Raw genomic sequence first — 23181 nt, 5'->3', positions numbered from 1 at the left:
TATTTCATATAAAAGCTCAGCCCTTACTTCGGCATATCATGTAGAATCCTCGGCCCTTACGCCGACATATCATATAAAATTCCTTAGTCTGAAAAATCCCTGTATCATTTTAACATTTTCTTGAAAACAGTAATAACATACCTATTTTGTAAACATAATATTTCATCATCATAATTTTCGTGGTAAATATTACTTATGCCACACAAAAGAGATAATAAACTTATTTTTGATATTATACACGAAATCCATATTTTTGATCAACAACATTATTTCTAATATAATTCTACAATGTACATATTTATTTGAAACTAAATGTTGTAAAATAGTAAATACACTTTCATTAAATCCTGACTTAGTTTATCCCCTTACCTGATTTCTGAAAAGTTCCTAGAATGTCTAGTCTTACACCCGCAGGGTTCCCCATTCAACACCCTGAAAACAACATCTCCTTGAACAAAACTTCAGTATTTCCTCGACTACTACATTTTCTACAATCGTAGAAAGCCAAATACTAAATAAAAAGCTTTACACTGAATTTGGGATGGAGTCCAAGTTAGCCCCACCAATGATCCACTCCAGCAGACTTGGACAGAAACTTCCCAGGAGTGTTGTGGCAGCCTCGTATCGTCGAACTGGCAAGAAACCGACTCAAAATCTTAGAGAGAAGGGAGAGGGGACGAACAGGAGAGAGAGAGAGAGAGAGAGAGAGAGAGAGAGAGAGAGAGAGAGAGAGAGAGAGAGAGAGAAAGTGATCCTTCGCGTAATTTCTGCTGAAAAATGGAGTTTAGGCTATTTATACACCTGCACTCGTCGAAGAGCCACGTCACTTCGTCGATAAGGCCACGAAGGAAATTTGTCGACGAATGCTCATTCCTCGTCGACGAAATTCAGAGCTGAAAATAGCCTCTCGGTAACTTCTCGTCGACAAAACACATGTCCCCGTCGACGATCCCAATAAGTCTTCGCATTTGTCGACGAGGACCTGCTGTGACCTCCTTTACAATTTCCTTTTTCTCCCTCTTTATTATTTAAGTACCCTAATTCTTCGGGTTTCTACATGCTCAGTCTTCTTCCTATTCTTTTCCTCTAAATCTCTTTTCCTCCTTAGACAGTCCTCCTTCATATGCCCTTCTTTCCACAATAAAAACAACCACTCCTCCAGTTCCCACTCTTACCCCTGGACTTGGATCGAGATTTCCCTCTATTCCAATTACTCCTGCTAGAACTCCTGCCCCGCTGTTGGCTAGACTCACCCTTAGTCACCAACCATTCTCTATGTCCTAGATGATCTAGTTTGTAAAAATTCTCACTCTTCAGAATGACAGTTGTCACCTCATCAACTGTAAGAGTCTCCTTACCTAACAGTAGTATGGTTTTCAAAGTATCAAGTGAACTAGGAAGTGAATCCAATAGAATCAGTACTTTATCTTCCTCCTCAATTTTTACCTCAATACTCAGCAGCTGCGTGACTATCTTATTGAAAGAATTGAGGTGGTCTCTCACTTCTATGCCCTCAGCCATCCTCAGCTGATACAACTATTTCTTCAAATACAGTCTATTAACTAGGTACTTGGACATATAAATATTCTCCATTTTTTTCCAAAACTCAGCTGGTGATGTTTCATTCAACACGCTGTTTTAATTTCTGGAGCTAAACTTAAGCGAATGGTACTTATAACTTTAATTTCCAGCTCCTACCACTGATCATTTGACATGGTCTTTAGCTTCTTGTCTTTCCCATACTGTGCCTTAATCAGTCCTTGTTAGACCAACACATCCTTCACAGTGCTCTGCCACAGACTGAAATTATTTTTCCCATTAAAGGGCTCCACCTTGAACTTGGCCATCGAAGTACTCGCCATTAAATTTTTTTTTTTCTCTCTTCTTATGTTAGCAATGACGTCAGCACCTGTTAGGATGACCTCAGCAACGGTGCCTGCGTTAGCTTTTGCGTAAGCGTGACGTCAGCGCTCCACGGGGAGGATTCGCACCTCAACCAGTGCTCCGACCCGATTCTAAATTCGGGTCTGTCACCTAATTCTAGCACTATTCATCATGTTCTTCATCCACGAAAATTTTTTTCCTTCTGAATTTTTTTTTTTACACCTTCAATTGAAAAATGATCCTCCTTCAATTGAAAAATTCTGAAATAATTTTCTGGCACCTGATCTGAATCTTCACATGCCTCAATCCGATCTGAACGAACTGCTCTGATCTTGAGCACTCCCGCGGCTTTAGATCCAAAAAATTTCTTTCAATTTGATCTGATCTATCAGATATGCACCTAATCAAAACCGTGCTCTGATACCACTTGTTAGGACCAAGGAGCCGATGGGTGGGCTTGATACACATGAGTGAACACCAACTTGACCTAAAAGCTTAAGCCTATTGGGTCTTGGGTCCAACCATGTATATATAAGCACCCATCATCCACTCTAATTTTTCAATGTGGGAAAAGCTCACAAGTGGAATTTTCAACAATCTCCCCCTTACTTGTGAGTTCCAACCGCTCTCCCTTGAACGGAAACCATCTCCCTTATGGGAGTAAGCCCAATTCCCCAACAGTTGCTCAAGTGGGTCTTACCACTGACACCTTATGTGTCTCGGATTGCATTTCATGTACTTCTAAACTAATCCTACCTCCCACGTCTTAACCCTATTTGAATCTGTCCCAGACCTAGATGATCCTTATTGGCCTCGGTCACACACTTGGTCCTCCAACTGTTAGCACGTTAGTAAAATTAGTTTCACATCTCAACTTTTACGATGTCCCTAACCCAGAGTTACGAACTGTTGGCTCTGATACCACTTGTTGACGCGTAGCAATTTTAATCTTCCGATAAACAAAATAAATCACATAAAAACCATTCACAGAAAAATGGAAACGAGAGATTTTACATGGTTCGGTAAGGTTACCTACGTCCACAGAGCATGGACCTAGAGAAAAATTCACCATGAAACGATGGCAGTACAAGATCTAGTCAGTCTCTTACCAATCCCAAATCCCCTGTACATCTTTTCACTTTCATCCCGTTGAAGAAAAGTTCTTCCTAAAAAGAACCCCTCTCTACCTCTCCTTGCACAAAATAACAGGCAATCTCTATATTTTCCCATGAATTACAAACATATATATGATACCACACAATCGTTGGTTTTAGAGACGATCCAACGATTGTGATAAAAACCACAATAAATAAATAAAAATAAACATATTTTTTAACAAACTTGATCAATGATTGATGCCCTCTTTCTTCTCTAATCCTTGGTGCCCTCTTTTCTTCCAAATCCTAGGTGTCCTAATGGAGCACGGAGCACCTAGGTGAAAAGTTTCCGTTCTACTCGGGCAATCCAACAGCTCGTAAGGGCCAGGGATCCCTCTAAATTTAATAAAAAGGCACAAATTGTGCGAAGTGATGAAAGACACCGGTGCAGGGCTTGGTGCAGCAGCAGGTGCCGCTCAGTGACATGCTCTGCTGATTCTTCCTTCATTTGGGCTATTTTGACCCACCAATTCCTTGATCCAGGCCCATCGCCGAGTCATATACTTGTTCCCTTGTCTTGGACATCCAAATACCACTTAGAAACCCTTCATAATTACCTATGCATCCTGGGGCTGCCAATTTTGACAAACTGCACCAGAGGCCCCAATATTTTTGAAATTTATAAAATGATCTCATGGTTAAAAATGACGTGTCTACAATAGAAAAAAGAGGTCCAAAAAGGCCAGGAATTTAGTTTTAAAAATAAGAAATTCTTGGAAATTCATTGTCTTGGATGACGATTAAAATTGCTAAAATTTTAGATTTGCCTTTACAGCCGCAGGTTTATATCTTGTCATATAAAACGCAATCGCTGAAGTATGAATCTCTGTCATAGGTATGTGCATAACATTAAAAAAGAAGAGATGATTTTCTAACATTTATGACCATCAAGAGCTAGACTTTGAATAGAGAGACTAACCCCGGCATATGCTGCCATTCTAGGTAGTTTTGTTAGACGTCCTGTGCCTTTTGCATATACGCTTCCATTGATCAGTACCAGCTTCTCAACCTGGAGGGCATTTTAAAAAAATATCATTTTAGGGAACAGGAAATGAACAGAATTTTCCAAGAAACCATATCACAGAGCAGGCCGAACACAACTGCGATGAAGCAGAAAAATATTTGCCTGCATTGGACACAAGTTCTTTCTAGTACATGTGCACATGCAATTAGTAACTGCCATTTGTTTGTTAAGATCAATTAGCACAAAATATCCCCTTGGCTTCAGCTCATCAACCACATAGCTATAATAATCTTTGAACAGATGGAGAAAAACTAAGGGACTAAAACAATTCAGTTTCCATCAGACTCTGCATGGTCTTGGAGAATGATTCATAAAAAGAGACAAATTGCCTACCAGCATATCAAGTATAAAATAGGTAATGGGCATTAAATTTTCTTTTTCTTTTTTTTTTTTTTATAAAAAAGAGACAAACTGCCTACCAGCATATCAAGTATAAAATAGGTAATGGGCATTCAACTTTCCTATTTTATGATATTGGCACCATCGTAGCCCCTTAATTGAGTATCATAATATGGACTGCATTTGCCCATTGAGTTTGAAAGCATTTGCCTACTGAGTTTGGCCTTCAAAAGTTTGACAAAGTTAATTCTATAATTGATGGAAGAAGCTGGTTTTGGAACAGAAGATTAGCTGCTAATATGAATTCAATAGAGGTACACACTGACTGCACTCCATATTCTGAATGTGAGGATCAAATCCTATGGAGTTTAAATACAAATAGGAAGTTTTCTTTACAGTACTTGGCATGCTATAAGAAGAGGTAGCACTGTTCCTTGGAGTAATATCTTATGGGCTAAATACAAATGTACCCAAAATTTCCATTATTGCATGGTCGGCTATTTTGAATAGATTGCCTACAATGACAACGAAACAAATCTACAAGGATGCTATGCTGAAGATGAATATATTGAGGGTCCATATGGAATGAGATTCAAATCTGTCTTGGTTGTCAAGAAAAGGAAATTCTAATTCTGATGCTATTTGTAAGCTGGTTTGGACAGCTGCTGCTATTGCACTTGGACAGCCAGAAAATGTTCAGGCATTTGATAATAATAATCCTTTTCATCCTCACCTTTTAAGTATGAGAATTGCTCAGGAAGTCAGATTGCAGTGCTCAAAAGGAAGTGATGTTACATCAGCAAACTGAGATGTTTTTTCTGTTTGTTGTGTTCTCTTGCTGAGACTGTTTTGTTGTCTATATTGTTTGTTGATTCTGTTGAATAGGCTAATCAGCCTTTTTTCCTGAAACTATTCACAGCCCCCAAAACTTTTGATCTATGGATTAGATTTGTGGATTCAAATTCAAACCCCAAATTTTCTAACTTAAAAATTGAAATAGGATGACCGTTAACCTATGTTTCAGGCTACAAATTGAAGGATTTGATCACAGTTAGCATATGTATTAAATTAAGGACTGACTAAATGAAGTAAAAACAAAGTTCATAGAGCTAAATTCACTTGATAAAACCCAACTCAATCAATTCAATATAAAGTTCATAGAACTTCTAAGGTAGTGTTTGGGAGCATGGTTTTCAAAGCTTGGATTTGGATTTGTATGGATTTGGATAAAACACAACACAAATTAGTATTGACTTTTTTCATATCCACACAAATCCAAATCCAAAGTCTTAATTCCATGCTCCCGAAAATGCAGGGTAAATACACTTGATAAATCCCAACTCAATCAAGTAAAAACAAATTTCATAAAACTTCTAAGACTTGATACATAGTAGTGCCAGAATTCCACAAAAACCATTTTTAGATTTACCATTTGAGCATTGTATTATCAGTGCTTGGTTTACACCATTTGGCAGGTCCAAAAAACTTAACCAACAACCAACTGAATAGCATGAATATTTTGATATGAAAATACAAAAAGATTAAAGAAAATGAGCTTAAAAGTGTAAAGCTGTAACATTTTACACGAACCGTCCATAGTGTATGCATCCCGATAGTTTGCAAAACTGAAGGAATATACTTACAGCTTCCGGATGCTTGACTGCAAAGTCAATGGCTGCTGCAGCACCAAGGCTCGGTCCAACTAATATCATTGGCCTCTTTATGTAGGACTTCCAAAACTATGTTACAGTCAAGATAAAATCAAATCAGTCTCTAATCTCAAGGGACAAAATTCTACTATCATCTTCCATCATGAGATTTTCAATCTACCCACATTCTCAGGCCTGAATGCAACCAACTATCAAAATATATAAATATCATGAATAAATGCTGTCAAGATATGCAGAAAATGTATCAAAGCATTTCCAGAAATGCAGAGAATTAACAGGTTTGAGTGAACAAAATAACATTTCCAAGAATCAAAGCTTAACGGATATACGAAAGTACCTGGTAGAGGTGGTAACGCTTGGATGCCACATCACAAGGTGGAAGCATTTCTAGTAAAGGTATGAAAATAGTTCAAGGATACATGGATAAGAAATGTATAACATGTGTAGTTAAAACAGGGCTAAGGTGTAAGAACCTAAATCAGAGAAGCCCCATCCAAGAATGTCAATGGCCCAAGCCTCCATACCAGCCTCCTCAAGCAAGGGAAATGCACGTCTCCATTCTAAGCAAGAGCTATGCAATAGAATGAACACAGCTTAACAGGGAATACATTTTTGTAACAATAGTATATCCTGCATTATGCTACAAACCTATCAAAACAATGGAGGAGAACTGCTGGATTGTCCTCTCTTTGAGTCAGCGGCTTCACACAACTACTCATAATACAGTTGTCTGAGAATCCAGTCTGCAATTATTACATGCAAACCACAATGGTCAAAAGGTAATAATATGATATTTTCAACCTAGTCCGATCTTTTATAAGTATGTAGACCTTAAACGCCTTGAATCGGTTTAGAAAAAGATAAGGTAATGAATTACAATTCAATGTAACTGTTAAGTTCAATATACAATAACCAGGATGCAGGAAATAAAACACAAGGACTTATTGTTTTAGGTGTACGGAGCACTGCCCTTAGGGTAGATTTTGCCTCTCTGATATGGTGCAGAAGGCTTGTGCGATTCCACCTCCAGGATACAACAACCCTTCCAGCAATGGCTTTCATTCGCCAGTCGAGAGTCAAGCATAGCACTTGTTTTCAGTTATCCAAACACTAACAGAGATGTAACAGGCAGAAGAAGAAAAGTATTTGTGGCCTAACAAGGCTTAATCTCATTTTGATGATAAAAGGTTACTCAACATGGTTGTTTGAGTTAAGTTTTAGGGCTTAAGTGTCTTTATAAAATCAAGTATAGATATTGTTGCGGGTTGATCTACGAACAACAATCGCACATGAGCAAAATACACGACCACAATGCAATACCAGATTTGACGTGGTTCGGTCCATTGTGACCTACGTCCACGGGAAAACACACAATCCACTATAACCGGGAGAATTACAAGGAGGAGGAGGCTACTGCCCTCAACTTGACTCTCTCTCTCTCTCTCTCTACAACGCACACTCTGCCTCACACTACTCTGCACACCACCACACCACCCTCTGCAACTCCCTCTCTCTACACACACCACAACACGCAACTCACAATCTTGCCACACACAATTACACACACATACATTGCACATATATACACAAATGGGAGGGGTAAAGTCACAGAAGGTGGCTGCAATTCAACATGGTAGGCAGAGTTTGGTGGTCGTCGATTTCCAGTGTCAATGATTGTGGCCGGGTGGTGTGGCTGCCAACGCCAATACGAACCACACCCTAACAATCTCCACCTTGGCGAGTATCAACTCCCAAGTTCAAAGCTCCACCTTGATACGAACTCGATCAAGGCAAATCTTCATAATTTGGTTCAAATGTCTAAACCATACAATCAGCACAGCCTTCTTCATCGGCAAACCGAACTTGTTTGTTCATTTCTGACGACGTGCCACTATCATCATCCAAGGTCAAACCACCAACCACTATGGTTCCCATCAACTGATATAGCCCATGAGACTCCTTCCCAATAAATATCATTGAGTCACGTCGGGAACCTCCATAGCTCCACCTACGACAGAGATTTGACAACCCTTAGAATCCAACCGACTAAGGGAGATCAAATTTCTTCACATCCTTGGAACGATGTTTACGTCATCCAAAATACGGAGTGCTCCAACAGGCATCTTCAGCTTCACAAATCCAATCCCTCTGACATCGCATGAAGATCCATCACCGAGTGATACTGTACCGTGAACTTCTTTGAAAGAATGGAAAAATTCTTCCTTAAAACAAACATGAGCTGAACTTCCAGAGTCCAAAACCCATCCATCATCGTTCAGACTACAGCGAGCATTCATGTTCTTTCTCATCAATTTCCGGCACTCCCTCTTCATATGGTCGTACTTCTTGCAGTATCGACACTGCACATTTCTTTGATTGATTTCTTTCAAGTGTCCTAAACCTATGAATGGGGTTTATTTTTTTTATTTTATTATTATTATTATTATTATAAAAGAGGGCAGCACCACCTTTCTTTACTAGAAAACCCCTAACTTATGGCGGAGGAATACCGTGGTTCCAGCAAAACAAGCTAAAAACAGATAACCAAAATATAACAAAACGAAATGAATACAAAACGACACATTAGACTCTTAAATTAGGAAGACCAAATTTTTCAAGGCGTATCATGCCTCTAACTAGATGGGGTAAAGAAGCAAACTCCAGATATCTCATAGTGGTGCCTTCCTCTCCCTGACGAGCTAATAAGTCCGCAACCTTACTATGAATGGGGTCTATGCAAGGGCATAATCTTCATGAAGAGCTCACTACTTTGTTACCTATGCATTTTTATTTTCTTTTCAATTTTTTAGCAAAACACATGACAAGAGAAATTTTTTTGGGCTTTTTAGAAATTTGGCTACCAATATGGGTTGCCTATGTACATACCCTCAGAGAGTGATCAAGCCATTGTAGTTCCCAAAAAAAATATTTTTCAAATTGAGTTTAAAAACATTTTTTGAGTTTTTTTCTGTTTTTTCTTCAAAAATAACGTTGAAAACACTGCAACACCTTGAAAACATTGATTTTTTAGAAAAATATTTTTAATCTATCCAAAAGCCGTGTCATGTATAGTATCTTTGAATATGAATTTTCAAAAAGGAGAAACTTTTGGTTTTTTGGAAAGAAAAACCATAACACCTGAAAAAGCACCCAAGCTTGAAAAAGCTGATTTTTCCAAAAAAGGAATGTTTTTAAAATCCATTCAAAAGTCACTTCATGAACATTTTAAAAACCTCTTTTTTTTTTTAAATAATGATTTTTGATTTTTTTTAAGAAGAAAACCCATAAAATTGACAAACATTAATCCAGAAGACTCAATCCAACATCACAGAAATTATATAATCTCATAAACATCAAGAAATTCTAGAAGTCAATCGTCACTAGGCCAAAAAATGGCCTCTAGACTGGCCAGTCGACCACATCTTAATGGGCGGGTAATCGCCTGAACCAAAAATACTAGTCGACTGCACTCTTGAGGGCGATCGACCGGCTATAAGCAACAAATTATTTTCATGAAATTTTCATGCAATCAACACACACTACATGCTTCTCTTTGAAAAGCTACACCAAAGACACTTAAATTCGAAACATATAAACATTTATTACATTATATCTCACCATCTAACAAACCAATATGGAATTCTAACATCATAAAACATACATGTACAACACGTGCAATAACATATGTTCTCATGAAAACATTAAACAAGGCATACTTATAAAATTTAAGGATATGAGTATGGGTACTGACCTAAAGTGCTAACCACATGAGGACTGTAGGAAAACACTAATCTCACTACGAAATGGTAAAAAAGGGATGGAACGAAGAGAAATGGTAGAGAATAATGGGTAATACAAAATCAAAAGTTTGGACAAGGAGAAGAATGTGTTGTGAAGTCTCCATTTCTTAATGCCAAAATGCTGCCCTTCCCCACTGCATGTATGCCCCAAAATTCCCCAAACTTGGCGTATATATATACCAAACACTTGAGGGGAAAAAATATATATTTCAAATTTAAAATTCAAAAAGTTAACTAAGAAAAATACCCTGAGCAAGACAGGGTAGCTAACATGGCCCTGACCATTGCAAGACCTATCAACAATCAAGGACACGTGGCAACACCAAGGGAATCAAACAATTACAAGAAAACAACAAAAAATTGAAAATTGCCTAGACCGGTCGATGGCCCTTAAGAGGTCGGTCAACTGCCCATCAGGCTGGTGCCAACTGCTTTGCGTGTGCACGAATAAAAAGTGTGGGAAAAGAAGTCAATCGACTGTCCATACGTGGTCGATCGACCACTGTATAGAATTTTCTTCTTTTATTTTTACCTTGAAAAATAGCTCAATTATTATTTTTTTGGTCAAAAAATGACTATCAACAATAAGTAAAGACATAAGAATAAGAAGAACATTAAGTGCCAAGGAACACTTAAAGGGTTCATGTAAGAAGAAACGATTGGGAAAAATATTTTCTTCATCTATTATTCTTAAGTGCAAACCAATATATAATACAATTACCTATTCTAAACAAGGAAACAAATTTCCTAATGAATAATATCAAATCCCCCATAATTACCCACTTTCCTAATTTGTATTTTATTTACAAGGATATCCTGGATTGATATTTTAACACTCCCCCTCAAGTTGGATCATAAATATTAATCATCTCCAACTTGCTAATAAGATCATCAAAGCTCTGTCCTCCCAACCCTTTAGTGAGGATATCTACAGTTTGTTCCTCGGTTGGCACATAAGTCATACATATAATTCCTTCTTCAATTTTTTCTTTGATGAAGTGTCTGTCCACCTCCACATGTTTAATCCTGTCATGTTGGACTAGATTAAGAGAGATGCTAATAGCTGCCTTATTGTCACTGTAGATTTTGATAGGAAGGTTCACCAGTAACTGTAATTCCTCCAATAGTTTTCGTAACCACAATCCTTCACAAATCCCTTGGGCGACTGCCCTGAATTCAGCTTCAGCACTACTACAAGCCACCACATTCTGTTTTTTGCTTCTCCAACTGACGAGATTTCCCCAAACGAATGTACAATATCCTGCGGTGGACCTTCTATCTTCCACTGATCCTGCCCAATCTGCATCTGTAAAGATCTCTACTTCCTTACTTTCACATTTCTTAAAGAAGAGTCCTCTTCCCGGGGATCCCTTGAGATATCTAAGGATCTTGTATACAGCATCTAAATGAACTTCCTTTGGTGAATGCATGTGTTGACTTACTACACTGACTGCAAATGCAATATCTGGTCTAGTATATGATAGGTAGATCAGCTTGCCAACCAATCTCTGATACCTCTCCTTTTCGACTGGTTTTCCACAATCTTCAACCGTCTTTACTGTTTCTATCGGGGTTTTGCTGGGTTTGCACCCTAACATGCCAGTTTCAACTAGGAGGTCAGTAACATACTTTCGTTGAGAAACGCTAATTCCCTTTTTCGTTCTTGCCACTTCCATGCCCAAGAAATACCGCATCTGTCCCAAGTCTTTAACTTCAAATTCAGTAGCCAGAACCTTCTTAAATCTCTCCATTTCTACAGTATCATCACCAGTAAGGATTATATCATCGACATACACTATTAGAATTGATCTTTTACCTCCTTCAGACTGTTGGAAGAATAGTGTATGGTCTGATTGCCCTTGTCGATACCCTTGATTCTTTAGTACCTTTGCGAATCTGTCGAACCACGCTCTAGGAGATTGTTTGAGGCCATGTAACAATTTCTTTAGTTTACACACTCTGTTTTCTTCACCTGCTCTACTGAATCCAAGTGGTATAGTCATGTAAACTTCCTCTTCTAATTCTCCATTTAAGAAGGCATTTTTAATATCAAGTTGTTGTAGTAGCCAATCTGAATTGGCTTCTAGGGACAAGAGAACCCGAACTGTATTTAGGTTTGCCACTGGTGCAAATGTCTCAGTATAGTTAATGCCGTAGGTTTGTGTAAAGCCTTTTGCGACAAGTCTAGCTTTATATCTTTCAATTGTTCCATCAGATTTACATTTCACTGTGAAGACCCATTTACAACCCACTGGCTTCTTCCCTTTCGGTAGGTCTGTCAAATTCCACGTTCCATTTTTTTCTAGGGCTCGCATTTCTTCCATGACTGCCTCTCTCCATTCTGGTATTTCTAGAGCTTCCTGAATGTTTTTTGGTGTTTTCATCCTGTCAAGATTAGTGACAAACGCACGATATCCTGTAGACAAGCTTTTATAAGACATGTATTTCGACCAATGGTATTGAGTACATGACCTGGTTTGTTTTCTGATTGCAATAGGTAAATTGATATCATCAGGTGCAGAATTATCAGAGGAAGACTCAATTACCAGATCAGGATAAGGCAAGGGCTCATGATCATTCGGAGCTATCACCGGTTCCAACGCTCTTAGTGCCTCAGGTATGAGATTCTCCCTCTCCTTTGTTTTCGGCTTTCTTGAGTAAACCAGTATGTCTGCGTTGTTTTGCTCTCCTGCATCTCCCCCTGAGGGTAAGTGTTCAGTTGTGTTTGGCAAGTCGGGAAGTAATGTAATGGAAGACTCAATAGATGGGTCAGGGAATGGAGTAACTAGAGTAACCACAGATTCAGTGGTAAAACGATCAAAGGACCGATCTTCACCCCATTTCTCCCCCAGAAGAGAGGGCTTTGGAAAGTAAGGAGTGGTTTCAAAGAAAGTGACATCAAGACCAACGAACAGTCGTTTTGAGATCAGATCATAGCATTTGTAGCCTTTTTGGGTAGGTGAATAACCAAGAAAGACACATTTAATGGCACGAGGATCCAATTTATCGCGATGGTGTGCATGGATATGAACAAAGGCGGTACAACCAAAAATTTTCAGTGGGAGACTGGAAGGGAGTCGAGAGGTAGGAAAGTGTTCCTGAAATTTCTAAAGAGGGGTGACAAATAAGAGTGCTCGACTTGGCATTCGATTAATGAGATGTGTGGCTGTTAAGATGGCATCACCCCAAAAATAATGTTTCATGTGGGTAGTAAACATTAATGCCCGGGCTACTTCCAGTACATGTCTATTTTTTCGTTGAGCAACCCCATTTTGTTGTGGGGTATCCACGCAAGAACTTTGATGAACAATCCCATTATCTTGAAGATAAGTTCCCAGGATGGTATTAAAATATTCCGTACCATTATCAGTACGTAGGATCTGAATATGAGTCTGGAACTGTGTAAGAATCATGGTATGAAAAGTGATGAAAATGGAGCGGACTTCAATTTTGTCTCTCAGTAAGTAGACCCAACAAAGACGAGTATGGTCATCAATAAAGGTCACAAATCATTTTGTATTGGTGCGATTTAGGGAACGTGAGGGACCCCATACATCACTGTGAAACATGGCAAATGGGCGAGATGGTTTGTATATGGATAAGGGAAAAGAAGTACGACGATGTTTAGCAAGCTCACATACTTCACATTGAAACTCAGAAGCCATTTTATTTGAACAAAGAGAAGGAAACAAACGTTTTAAATAGTGAAAATTAGGATGACCCATCCGTGAATGCCATAATAAAAGTTCACTATTTCTAGAAGTAGATGCAGAATCACAAATTGCAGTATTACATAGTTCACTCAAACTTGCCTCCTCAAAGTAGTAGAGTCCCTCATACGCTTTAGTAGTGCCAATCGTCTTCCTCGATGATAGGTCCTGAAAAACACAATGAGAGGAAACAAATTTAGCGGAACAATTCGAATCTTTTGTTAACTGACTGATAGATAATAGATTGCATGATAACTTGGGGACATGTAAAACCAATTGTAAAGTTAAGGAATCAGATATTCGAATACTTCCTTTTCCAACAACTGGTAAGAGAGAGCCATCTGCAATTTTTACCCTCAAATTCCCGGCATATGGTGAGTAGGATGAAATATATTGATAAGACCCAGTCATATGATCGGATGCACCCGAATCAATTATCCAAGGACATTTGTAACAAGATGAGGTTTTTAGAGCTAACAGATGATTACCTCTGTGAGCTAGGGAACCAGAGGAAGACTGACCCGATGTTTGCATTAATGAAATCATCTTATATAACTGATCCAACTGTTCAGGACTGAATGCACTGCTGGACGGGGTATTGTTGTTCTCTCCTTGTGATCTTTCAGTTGATCTGTCAGTGTTGGCCTGGTACCCACGATTTTTTTGGTATTGTCTCGGTTTCCAATCTGCCGGTTTTCCATGAATCTCCCCAAAGGTATTTTTTGAATGACCTGTTTTTCGGCAATGTTCACACCATATTTTTCCTTTTTGCGGTCGTTGACTTGGTCCCCCTAGGCCCTTTAATATAAGAGCTAAGGCATCCGACCCAGCGTGAAGCCCATCTAATTTTTGGGCGAATACGGGTACAGCTGGGTCCAGCCCAGCGAATTCATTTTTGGGGCGCAGCATCACCCATCTCCTCCTCTCTTCCCTCCTGACCTCTGCAAAGACTTCTCGGGTTGAAGGGAGAGGTCGCCAGCCGAGGATCTGCCCCCTCACGTCATCGAGCTCTCGATTCAGGCCAACAAGAAACTCGAAGACCCTCTCGTTTTCAAGCCTCCCCCGGTATCGAGTGCTGTCGCCGGAGCACTCCCACTCCTCATCGATGCTCAGATCGAGTTCCTGCCAGAGATGACTTATCTCCATGAAATACTCGGTAACACCTCTCTCGCCTTGCCTCATCTGCCATAATCGGGTCTTGATGTCGAAGATTTGCGAGTAGCTTTCGACATCGGAGTACTTCTCACGTACGACTTCCCACACTTCCTTCGCCATTGGCAAGAACATATAAATTTTTCCGATCGATGGTTGCATCGAGTTGACGAGCTAAGCCGTGACCATGGAGTTTTCGGACCTCCATCTTTGTAAGGCTACAGCGTCGGAAGGGTCTGGCGTCCTCCGCTCACCGGTAAGGTATCCAAGCTTCCCTTTTCCTTCAATCACCAGTTTCATGGACTGAGCCCATTCACGGAAATTTTTTCCATTTAGTTTTTCCAATGAGAGTGGGAAGACTTTGTTATCCAGTCTACTCGTACCACCACCGGATGTAACCTCTGAGTCACCGGTGATGTTTGCAGAGGAGGCAGAGCCTCCGCTATTAGCCATCGTTTAGCTGGGTTTAAGAAACCCTAGCTCTGATACCATGTAAGAAGAAACGATTGGGAAAAATATTTTCTTCATCTATTATTCTTATGTGCAAACCAATATATAATACAATTACCTATTCTAAACAAGGAAACAAATTTCCTAATGAATAATATCAAATCCCCCATAATTACCCACTTTCCTAATTTGTATTTTATTTACAAGGATATCCTGGATTGATATTTTAACAGTTCATCATAGCTGCATACACAACCAAAACAAGAGACCTTTCCACACACATAGCAGAACTCTTCCCTGCACTTTCATGCACAAACTCAACTTCAAATATATTAAATTACCCCCCCAATATGTATAATTAATTTTAAAAAATACCAAATCAAGAAAGAAAATATTAACACTATTAAAATACTAAGTAGATCCAACTCTACATTTAGAAAGAAATGATTTTGGACTTTGAATTTGGGAGTAAAAATTTTAAACATTGAATTTGTATGAATTTAGACAAAACAAAATATAAAATCCAAAAAATCCCTAATTTAATTCTTGAAATCCTTACTCCTAAACATGGTTCGAAATCGCGGTCGTGGGTGTTGTAGGACATGGGAGACACGGGTGTTACGTAACCGAAAGCGGGCGTAACAATCGTGAATTTTTTTCATTCATGCACAACCATGCCAAAATTGAAAAATAAGCATGAAATCCATTAATACATGATTTTTAATCAATTTTGACAGCTTTTATTCAACCTACAAATGCTATTTAATAGAACATATGATTTTTATATTAATTTCAGTGTGCTGTTTACCAAAAAAAAAAAAGGCATATTATTTTTATAGTTTTCATTACTTTAATGGGTAAAAAGATGTAGAAATGTAATTAAAATGAAGAATCAATTAATTAAAGACACAAAGTTATTAAAAATGAGTTAATAATCAATATACAGGTAGATGAATTTGAAAAATAATTGGTATCAAATATCAATAGTTGAATACATGAATACAATTTTACAAATTTATAACATAGCACATGTCACATTGTCACCACCAAAAAGAATGATGTGGAGGGTCTTCATAATCTACATCTCTATCTTGAGACTGGTGTTGGGAATTATCTCCCCACTCTTGTGGAAATACATAGCTGAATAAACCCATGTTTACGTTATTTCGTTGTTACTCCTGAAAATCTACTGGTGGTGAAAATCTAACTGATATAGGAGGTGTATAATCTCCTCGACCATATACTGAATAATATCTAGAAGTTGGGCTGGGGTTGGCTCTGGGTAGTGTGTAGAAGAAGACTCACTAGATTCTGAGATTCCTGACCCACTAGGATAAAGATGAGGTGCATAATTTCGATCATAGTGTCGAGAATTTTGAGATGGTGGATATATTGGATGAGATCCATATGATTGTGACGATGAATCATCTAAACCAAAGTTGCCAAAACTATGAATCACACCATATGAATCTTCAACAGAATCACGATATCAGTGTTGGTGACTTCTTCTAGTTTGTGCGCTATGACTTTCACTCGGGTCACTGCTAGTAGCACTCCTTCTCTTGGGTTGTGAAGATTGGTACCCTGGAGGAATACCCAAGTCATAATTTTTAGGTATATCATGTAGTCCATAACGACTAGGAGGATATGTATCCCTTACAAATGATGTCCCTATGTCATACCCATATTCATATTCTACACCGCCACCGCCACCACCATTACCCCTAACCCTAGCTCCAGTACCACTACCACCATCATCATCACTTTGTGGGCTTAAACCAAGATTGTCATCACTTTGTGTACGTTCAAGGTTTGAAGTTGAATCATACACGTTTATTGGTGGTTGATCGCCTCCTTCTACAGTACCACCAACCTCTTTATCTAACCAATTTGAATTGTCCGGACCTTCGAGTTATGGTGCCTCTCTCTCCTCTAACCATGGACTGAAAGGATCATATTCTTCAAAAATATAGTCCAAATTGATAGGATTGAAACTATCTTCAATTATAGTCCAAATTGATAGGATTGAAACTATCTTCAATTTCCTGTTGGCTTCTTTTCATTGTATGTCTTAACTTTAACCTCATGTTGCAATGCACGAAAAGAAATTTTTGTAGTCTCATGTACTTTAATCTAATTCTTGTTTTCGTATGGATGAGGCTAAAGGTGCTCCAATTACGCTCATAGTTTCAAGCTGATGTGATCTGGCTAAGAACTCTAATTGCTATTCTTAGGAGCTCAGGATCACACATGTCATAATGAATCCACCATTCGACTGCAAGAATTATTAAAGAGAGTTTTATGTTAGTATAGCGTATTTTTCAAAAGTCAAATTTGAATATAAAGAGAGAAAAATGATCTATTCACCCATTATTTAGCTATATTTACCAGAATTTGTTTGTCTCACTGCCCTTTGAGCCATTAGGGTTCCAAATGGCTCCTTCCCATGTCGATATAGCAGCAACTTAAAAAGGATCATTGTCAAATATAATTATTTAATTAGATATATTAATAATTTTCTAGAAAGTATTATAGAATACTAATATAATTCATTATTCAATTTAATGGAACCAATACTTATTTGATTAATAGCCTGAATTGAAGACTTGTAAACAATTGATTTTCCCACTAAAGGAGGGTTGAGTGCGATGCTCTCCCCAAGGCGATACTGTCCCTCAAGTTTTCGAGCATGGTGAACATCTCCCCAACACTCTCCCTTCCTCTTCCTAGTTCTCTTCAGCTCTAGTAAAATTAGAGAGGTGCAACTCTTGCTCTCGAAGCCAGACCTTAGCTGATTATTAACTCCTTAAAGACTGTTCTTCAACGCCATTCATCCTCATCCTAGCTCTCTACTACCAAAGCCAATACCCAATCAACTAAGTCAAAGTGAACTCTTCTCTGATAGTCTTCTTTCTTGGAGATCTCTTGCAAAACCAAAATCTAATCGACTGAATCAAAGTCAATTCTCCTCCAACAATATTCTCCCTACGTGTTCTCATGCTTGATCATTGGGATTACTGAAAACACACAGAGGTTTCTGTTACTATTGTTACTCGTGAGAACCCACCTGACCCTTAGTTTTTTTTGCCTTGTGATCCTTCCTCAAACTCAATTCCCCCCTCTTTGAACTAGAGAGATCATGAGCTCCTCTATAGCTACAGGATGGGGGAGTTTGCTACATTCAAAGAAAAGATAAAAGTTATCTCAGTCATACGATTGGAGTCAGCAACCTATCGTATCATGGAATATATAGGAAGACACATATCTTACATTGTGTTGGACAAGGAAGATAGTAGAAAGTGCCTCCTTGATGTCTATATTCCTTAGGGCAATCAGAAAATTGGATAGAGGACCTTACTTACTACCCGGTTGGAATTCTCATCACCCACCAACAAGGCCACCAACAGCAACAAGGGCAACTTGAGATGCTTAGAGCTTGTTTGATATCATTGTTATTTTTTGTTTTCTATTTTTGTTTCTACACAGTGAATAAACAGATTATAAAAAAAAAATTTGTTTGTATTGTCAGTTTTTTTTTTTTTCTTGTTGTTGCTAGTTTTCAGTTTTTTGCGAAAAAACTAAAGCCTAGATTTTATGCAGTTGTTTTGGCAACTTGTTCTTAATGTGTATGATTTGTAATTTTATTATTTTAATCTTATTTTTATAGTATTATTTGATTTTAAGATGAAAATGAGCATTTTTAATTAATTTTTTTAATTTTTGTTAGTTTTATAAACGTTAACCAAATAGGTTGTTGGTTTCAAGTTTTTTAATTCTGTTTCTGCTTTTTGTTTTTGTAATTTTTGACAACAAATGACCCCTTAGACTGTGAATCTTCGAACGTTAGGCCAAAGGAGAAAAGTAAGAGTGTGTTCCAAATACTTTCCTTTGTCGATGTTACCAGAGGATATTTAGCGATAAGGTCTAATCCAGATATGGCTCTTATTTGCGGCCAAATGGATTGAGGGTGGGATCTATCCTAATAGGAAGCCCTGCACAATATGAGAAACTAGACAAGTCACAAAGGAGGCTACAAAATTTACTAGGTGGCCTTTTGGGAAGGATAAAGGATATGATAAGGTTGGGCTAGACACTTTAGGGCTTAAAACTTATGGGAATAAGACATCAAAGTCAGTGTGGTTCATCAAAGGAAAAACTACTGTACCGATAAGGGATGGCGGGAAGAGTTTAGTCCAAGAGTTGCAGCAACCAAGAGTAGATTGTGCAGGTCTGTTGGGTCTATAGAATGTAGCAATCTCTAGGGAAGGCAAAGGCCAAGAGACCGATTGTAGTAAAGCAGCAATCTCCATGATCAGAAGGGAGCTAACGGAAACCAACAATCAGTTATCTCTTTTGTTATTAGATACAAGGGAGGACAATGAAGTAGAAGAGTTGTACTTTCACCCGAAAGAAGAGATTGGCAATATAGTTGAGTTTGAAAACTATTGGTATAACAAATGTATAGAAAATGCATAAGAGCATTTGTTAATTCAACTTTTTACTCAAAACAATGGAGATTCTAAGGGGGAGGAGATCCTTAACAGCAAAAGTATAGTTAAAGATCTCACAGGATTTGGAGAGAGATTGTCTTTAGTTGGATCCTAAGAATGCACAAGCAGGTATAAATTTTATTAATCATTATTCTAATAATTTGTTAGCTTTAAACAATGAGGGGCCTTTATTTTTTAATCCTAACCTTGGGCACAATATTTCTCAATGTTTAAGTTAGTTATTCCTTCCAACGATGTTGGGGGGATGTGTTTGCAAAGGGTGATCTTTTCATGGAGAATCCTAATCCATCTAGAACTAGTAAAGGTATTCTCCCTCTTCCTTCTCAACTCTCTCTTTCTTTAGATGCTTTATGCCAAAGGGAGGTTTCTAATATAAAGGAGGGTTGTGGGGTTTGCTTTGAGAGTGGTGAGAAAGACAACCTAGAACCACAAAATCTCCTTTGGGACTTAGGTTTAGAACTTTTAGACCATGTTGAAAACTTGTTGAGGGTGGGTTTAAGCCCTAGGAATTACAAGGGAAGGAAAAATAAAGTTTAGAAAATCTATAAAAAAAAAAAACCTTGTTTCTTTGATTAACTATGAGGGAGGTAAGGGGTTGGGGAAGGGGAGTAAGCACATTAAGTTATGAAGATTGCTAGCTAGATCGTAAGAAGGAAAGGGGGGGACTAGAAAAAGGATTTTGATTAAGAAAGTGTTGGTCAAGTACACCCCAAACATTGTCCTCCGCCAGGATACCAAATTGGAAACCATAGAACAGGGGGTAATCATGAGTATCTAGGGAGGTGGCTGCAAGGATTAGGAATATAAACTCTCATGGTGGGCCTCTAGTAGTATCCTTGTCATGTGCGATTCTCATAATATATCTAGACTGGACATAATAAAGGGGGGGTTTTCCCTTTTCAGTGCTATTTGAAGTGCGAGGGAGGGGTCAATGGTGGGTTTCGTTAGTGTATAGGCCATACAGACCAAATCTTAGGAGAGTTTTTGGGATGAAATCTACTCTATTTATGAATTTTGCACTCCTAGGTGGATAATGGGAGGGGATTTTAATATGGTAAGATTTCTCATAAATAATAAGGGGGGGTATCTACAAGAGTGCTCAAATTTGACTCATTAATTAGGGACTGTGGTTTGAGAGACATCCCATTGGATAATGCTTCTTTTACTTTATCAATATGGGGGGCTATAGCTATTGCTCATACATTGGATAGATTTCTTTATTGCGGAAAATTGGAGAACGAGTTTTGGAATCTAACCCATTGTACTCTCCCTAGAACAACTTCTAATCAGTTTCCTATTTTGTTGGAATCCAACAAGGTGGCCCCACCCCCTTTAGGTTCGAGAACATGTGGCTAGATCATGTGTTTTTAAGCCTTTGGTAAGGGAGGCTTGGGGGGAAAGATATGAAAAGTGGTTGGGAAGGTTTTAGATTTATGAAAAATCGAAACATTTGAAGGAGAAACTAAAAGTTTGGAATAAGGAGGTCTTTGGGGATGTTAGAATTAGAAAATCTAGAATATTAGGAGAGTTGGACCTTCTAGATAGGAAAGAGGAGGAGTCTATTCTCTTGAACATTCAGGAGATTAGAAGAGCTATTTGAAGAGCGAGCTAGAGAGGTGATCTTTCAGGAATTAAGGAGTTGGAGGCAAAAAACTAAATTAACTAGGTTAAAGAAGGTGATTGAAATTCTTCTTTCTTTCACATGTTAGCTAATGGCAAGAGGAGTAAAAATTTGGTTAGGGAGTTAGATATGGGAGAAGAGGTAGTCACTAGTGATCAAGGTTAGATTGCATCCTATTTTACCAACTTCTTCTAGAACTTGTATTTGGAGGAGGATTATTGTAGACAAATGTTAAAGGGGTTGGATTGGAATCCTATTTCTATTGATCAAAAAAGTAGGTTGGAGAGACCTTTTGAAGAGGAGGAAGTGAAGGCGGTGGTTTTTGGTATGGATAAGGATAAGGCCCCATATTTGGATGGGTTTAACATGGCATTTTTTTCAAGATTGTTGGGAGGTTGTCATGGGAAATTTGTTGAAAGTTTTTGCAAAATTCTTTGGGAATGGAATTTTGAGAAAAAGCATCAAATCCTATTTTTTATTGCTTAGGTAGCTAAAAATTCCAAATCTATTAAGGTTGAGGATTTTAGACCTATTAGCCTTGTTTCTAGTGCTTATAAAATTATCACTAAAGTTTTAGCTAATAGGATGAGTGAGGTGCTCATTGATACCACTTCTACTGCCCAGAGTGCTTTTTCTTTTTCTTTTTCTTTTGTGGTCAATAAGTTGAAGGAGGATGTTTATAGGAATTAGAAGAGGGGTTTTTCTTTAAAGTAGATATTGAGAAAGCCTAGGATATATTGAGTTGGAGCTTCTTGGATAAAGTCCTTGAGAGGAAGGGCTTTGGTAAGCACTAGCGTCGATGGATTAGGGGCTGCATGTCTAATGTGTGGTTCTTGGTGATCGTTAATGTTGAGTCAAAATCTTGGTTTAGACTTCTAAGGGAATTAGACAAGATGACCCTTTATCCCCATTTCTATTTGTCCTTGCAGCTGATGTGTTGAGTAGGATGGTGGATAGAGTTGCTAAGAAGGGGTTGGTTAAAGGTCTAGAACTAGGGAGAGAGGGAGTGGTGGTTTCTCATCTTCAATTTGCTAACAACACCATTTTATTCTTTGACAATCATAGCCTTTAGTTTAGAAGAATTGTGGGGATTCTTCAAACTTCTCAGAGGGTGTCGGGCAAAAAATAAATATGGGAAAGAGTGGATTAGTAGCTTTGAATGTACCAATGGAGTGAGTGAGGCAAGGGACCACTAAAGTGGGGTGTGGCATTTCGGTGGCCTATGACTTACTTAGGGGTCCCTTTGGGGTGTAACTCTAGAGTAACAAATTTTTAGAATCCTGTAGTGAAAGGTTGACTAAGAGGTTAGACAGTTTGAAGGGGGCTCTTTCTCTATAAGGGATAAAATAACCTTGATCCAGGCTTGTCTTTCTAGCATTTTGTTGTATTCCATGTTTGTATTTAGGATTCCAATAAGGATTGCTAGCTAGCTCAAGAGAATCATGAGAGACTTTCTATGGTCTATAGTAGGGGGGATCACGGGGACCACTTAGTCAGCTTGGAAAAGGTTTGTAGGTCAAAAAAGGAGGGAAGATTGGATTTAAGGAAGTTAGTGTCTAAAAACAAGGCTCTTTTAGCTAAATGGCTATGGCATTTCCCTCTAGAAGTATCATCCCTATGGCATAAGATAATAAAAAGTAAGTTTCGATTGGATGAGAATGGGAGGAATACCAATGTTTATTTAAGATGTTCTTTGTGTAATCTATGGAGGTCCATTTCTTAGGTTTATCCTTCTTTCATCCCTTACACTAAACTTGAGGTAGAGAGGGCTGTCGAATCCATTTTTGGAAAGACCCTTGGCTAGGTAATGCATCCTTATCCAATTTATTCCCTCATATATTTCAAATAAGCTCTGAGCGAAAT

General features: G+C 38.4%; 1 protein-coding gene across 1 annotated transcript in view; it reads right to left on the bottom strand.

Annotated features, from left to right (window-relative positions):
* LOC131147742 (alpha/beta hydrolase domain-containing protein VTE7-like) overlaps positions 1-23181 on the bottom strand; it is a 73225-nt gene that overhangs the window by 10448 nt on the left and 39596 nt on the right. Inside the window, exons 2-6 of the mRNA XM_058097289.1 lie at positions 6723-6817; positions 6548-6645; positions 6412-6461; positions 6048-6143; positions 3961-4050 (exon numbers count right to left, since the gene is read on the bottom strand). Coding sequence (XP_057953272.1) covers positions 3961-4050; positions 6048-6143; positions 6412-6461; positions 6548-6645; positions 6723-6817 — 429 coding nt within the window. The remainder of the gene's footprint in view (positions 1-3960; positions 4051-6047; positions 6144-6411; positions 6462-6547; positions 6646-6722; positions 6818-23181) is intronic.

Source organism: Malania oleifera, chromosome 1 (genome assembly GCF_029873635.1).
Source record: "Malania oleifera isolate guangnan ecotype guangnan chromosome 1, ASM2987363v1, whole genome shotgun sequence".
In the NCBI taxonomy this organism is placed as follows: domain Eukaryota; kingdom Viridiplantae; phylum Streptophyta; class Magnoliopsida; order Santalales; family Ximeniaceae; genus Malania; species Malania oleifera.
Note: the sequence above shows the minus strand (reverse complement) of the source record. Positions and strands in the feature narration are given on the sequence as shown.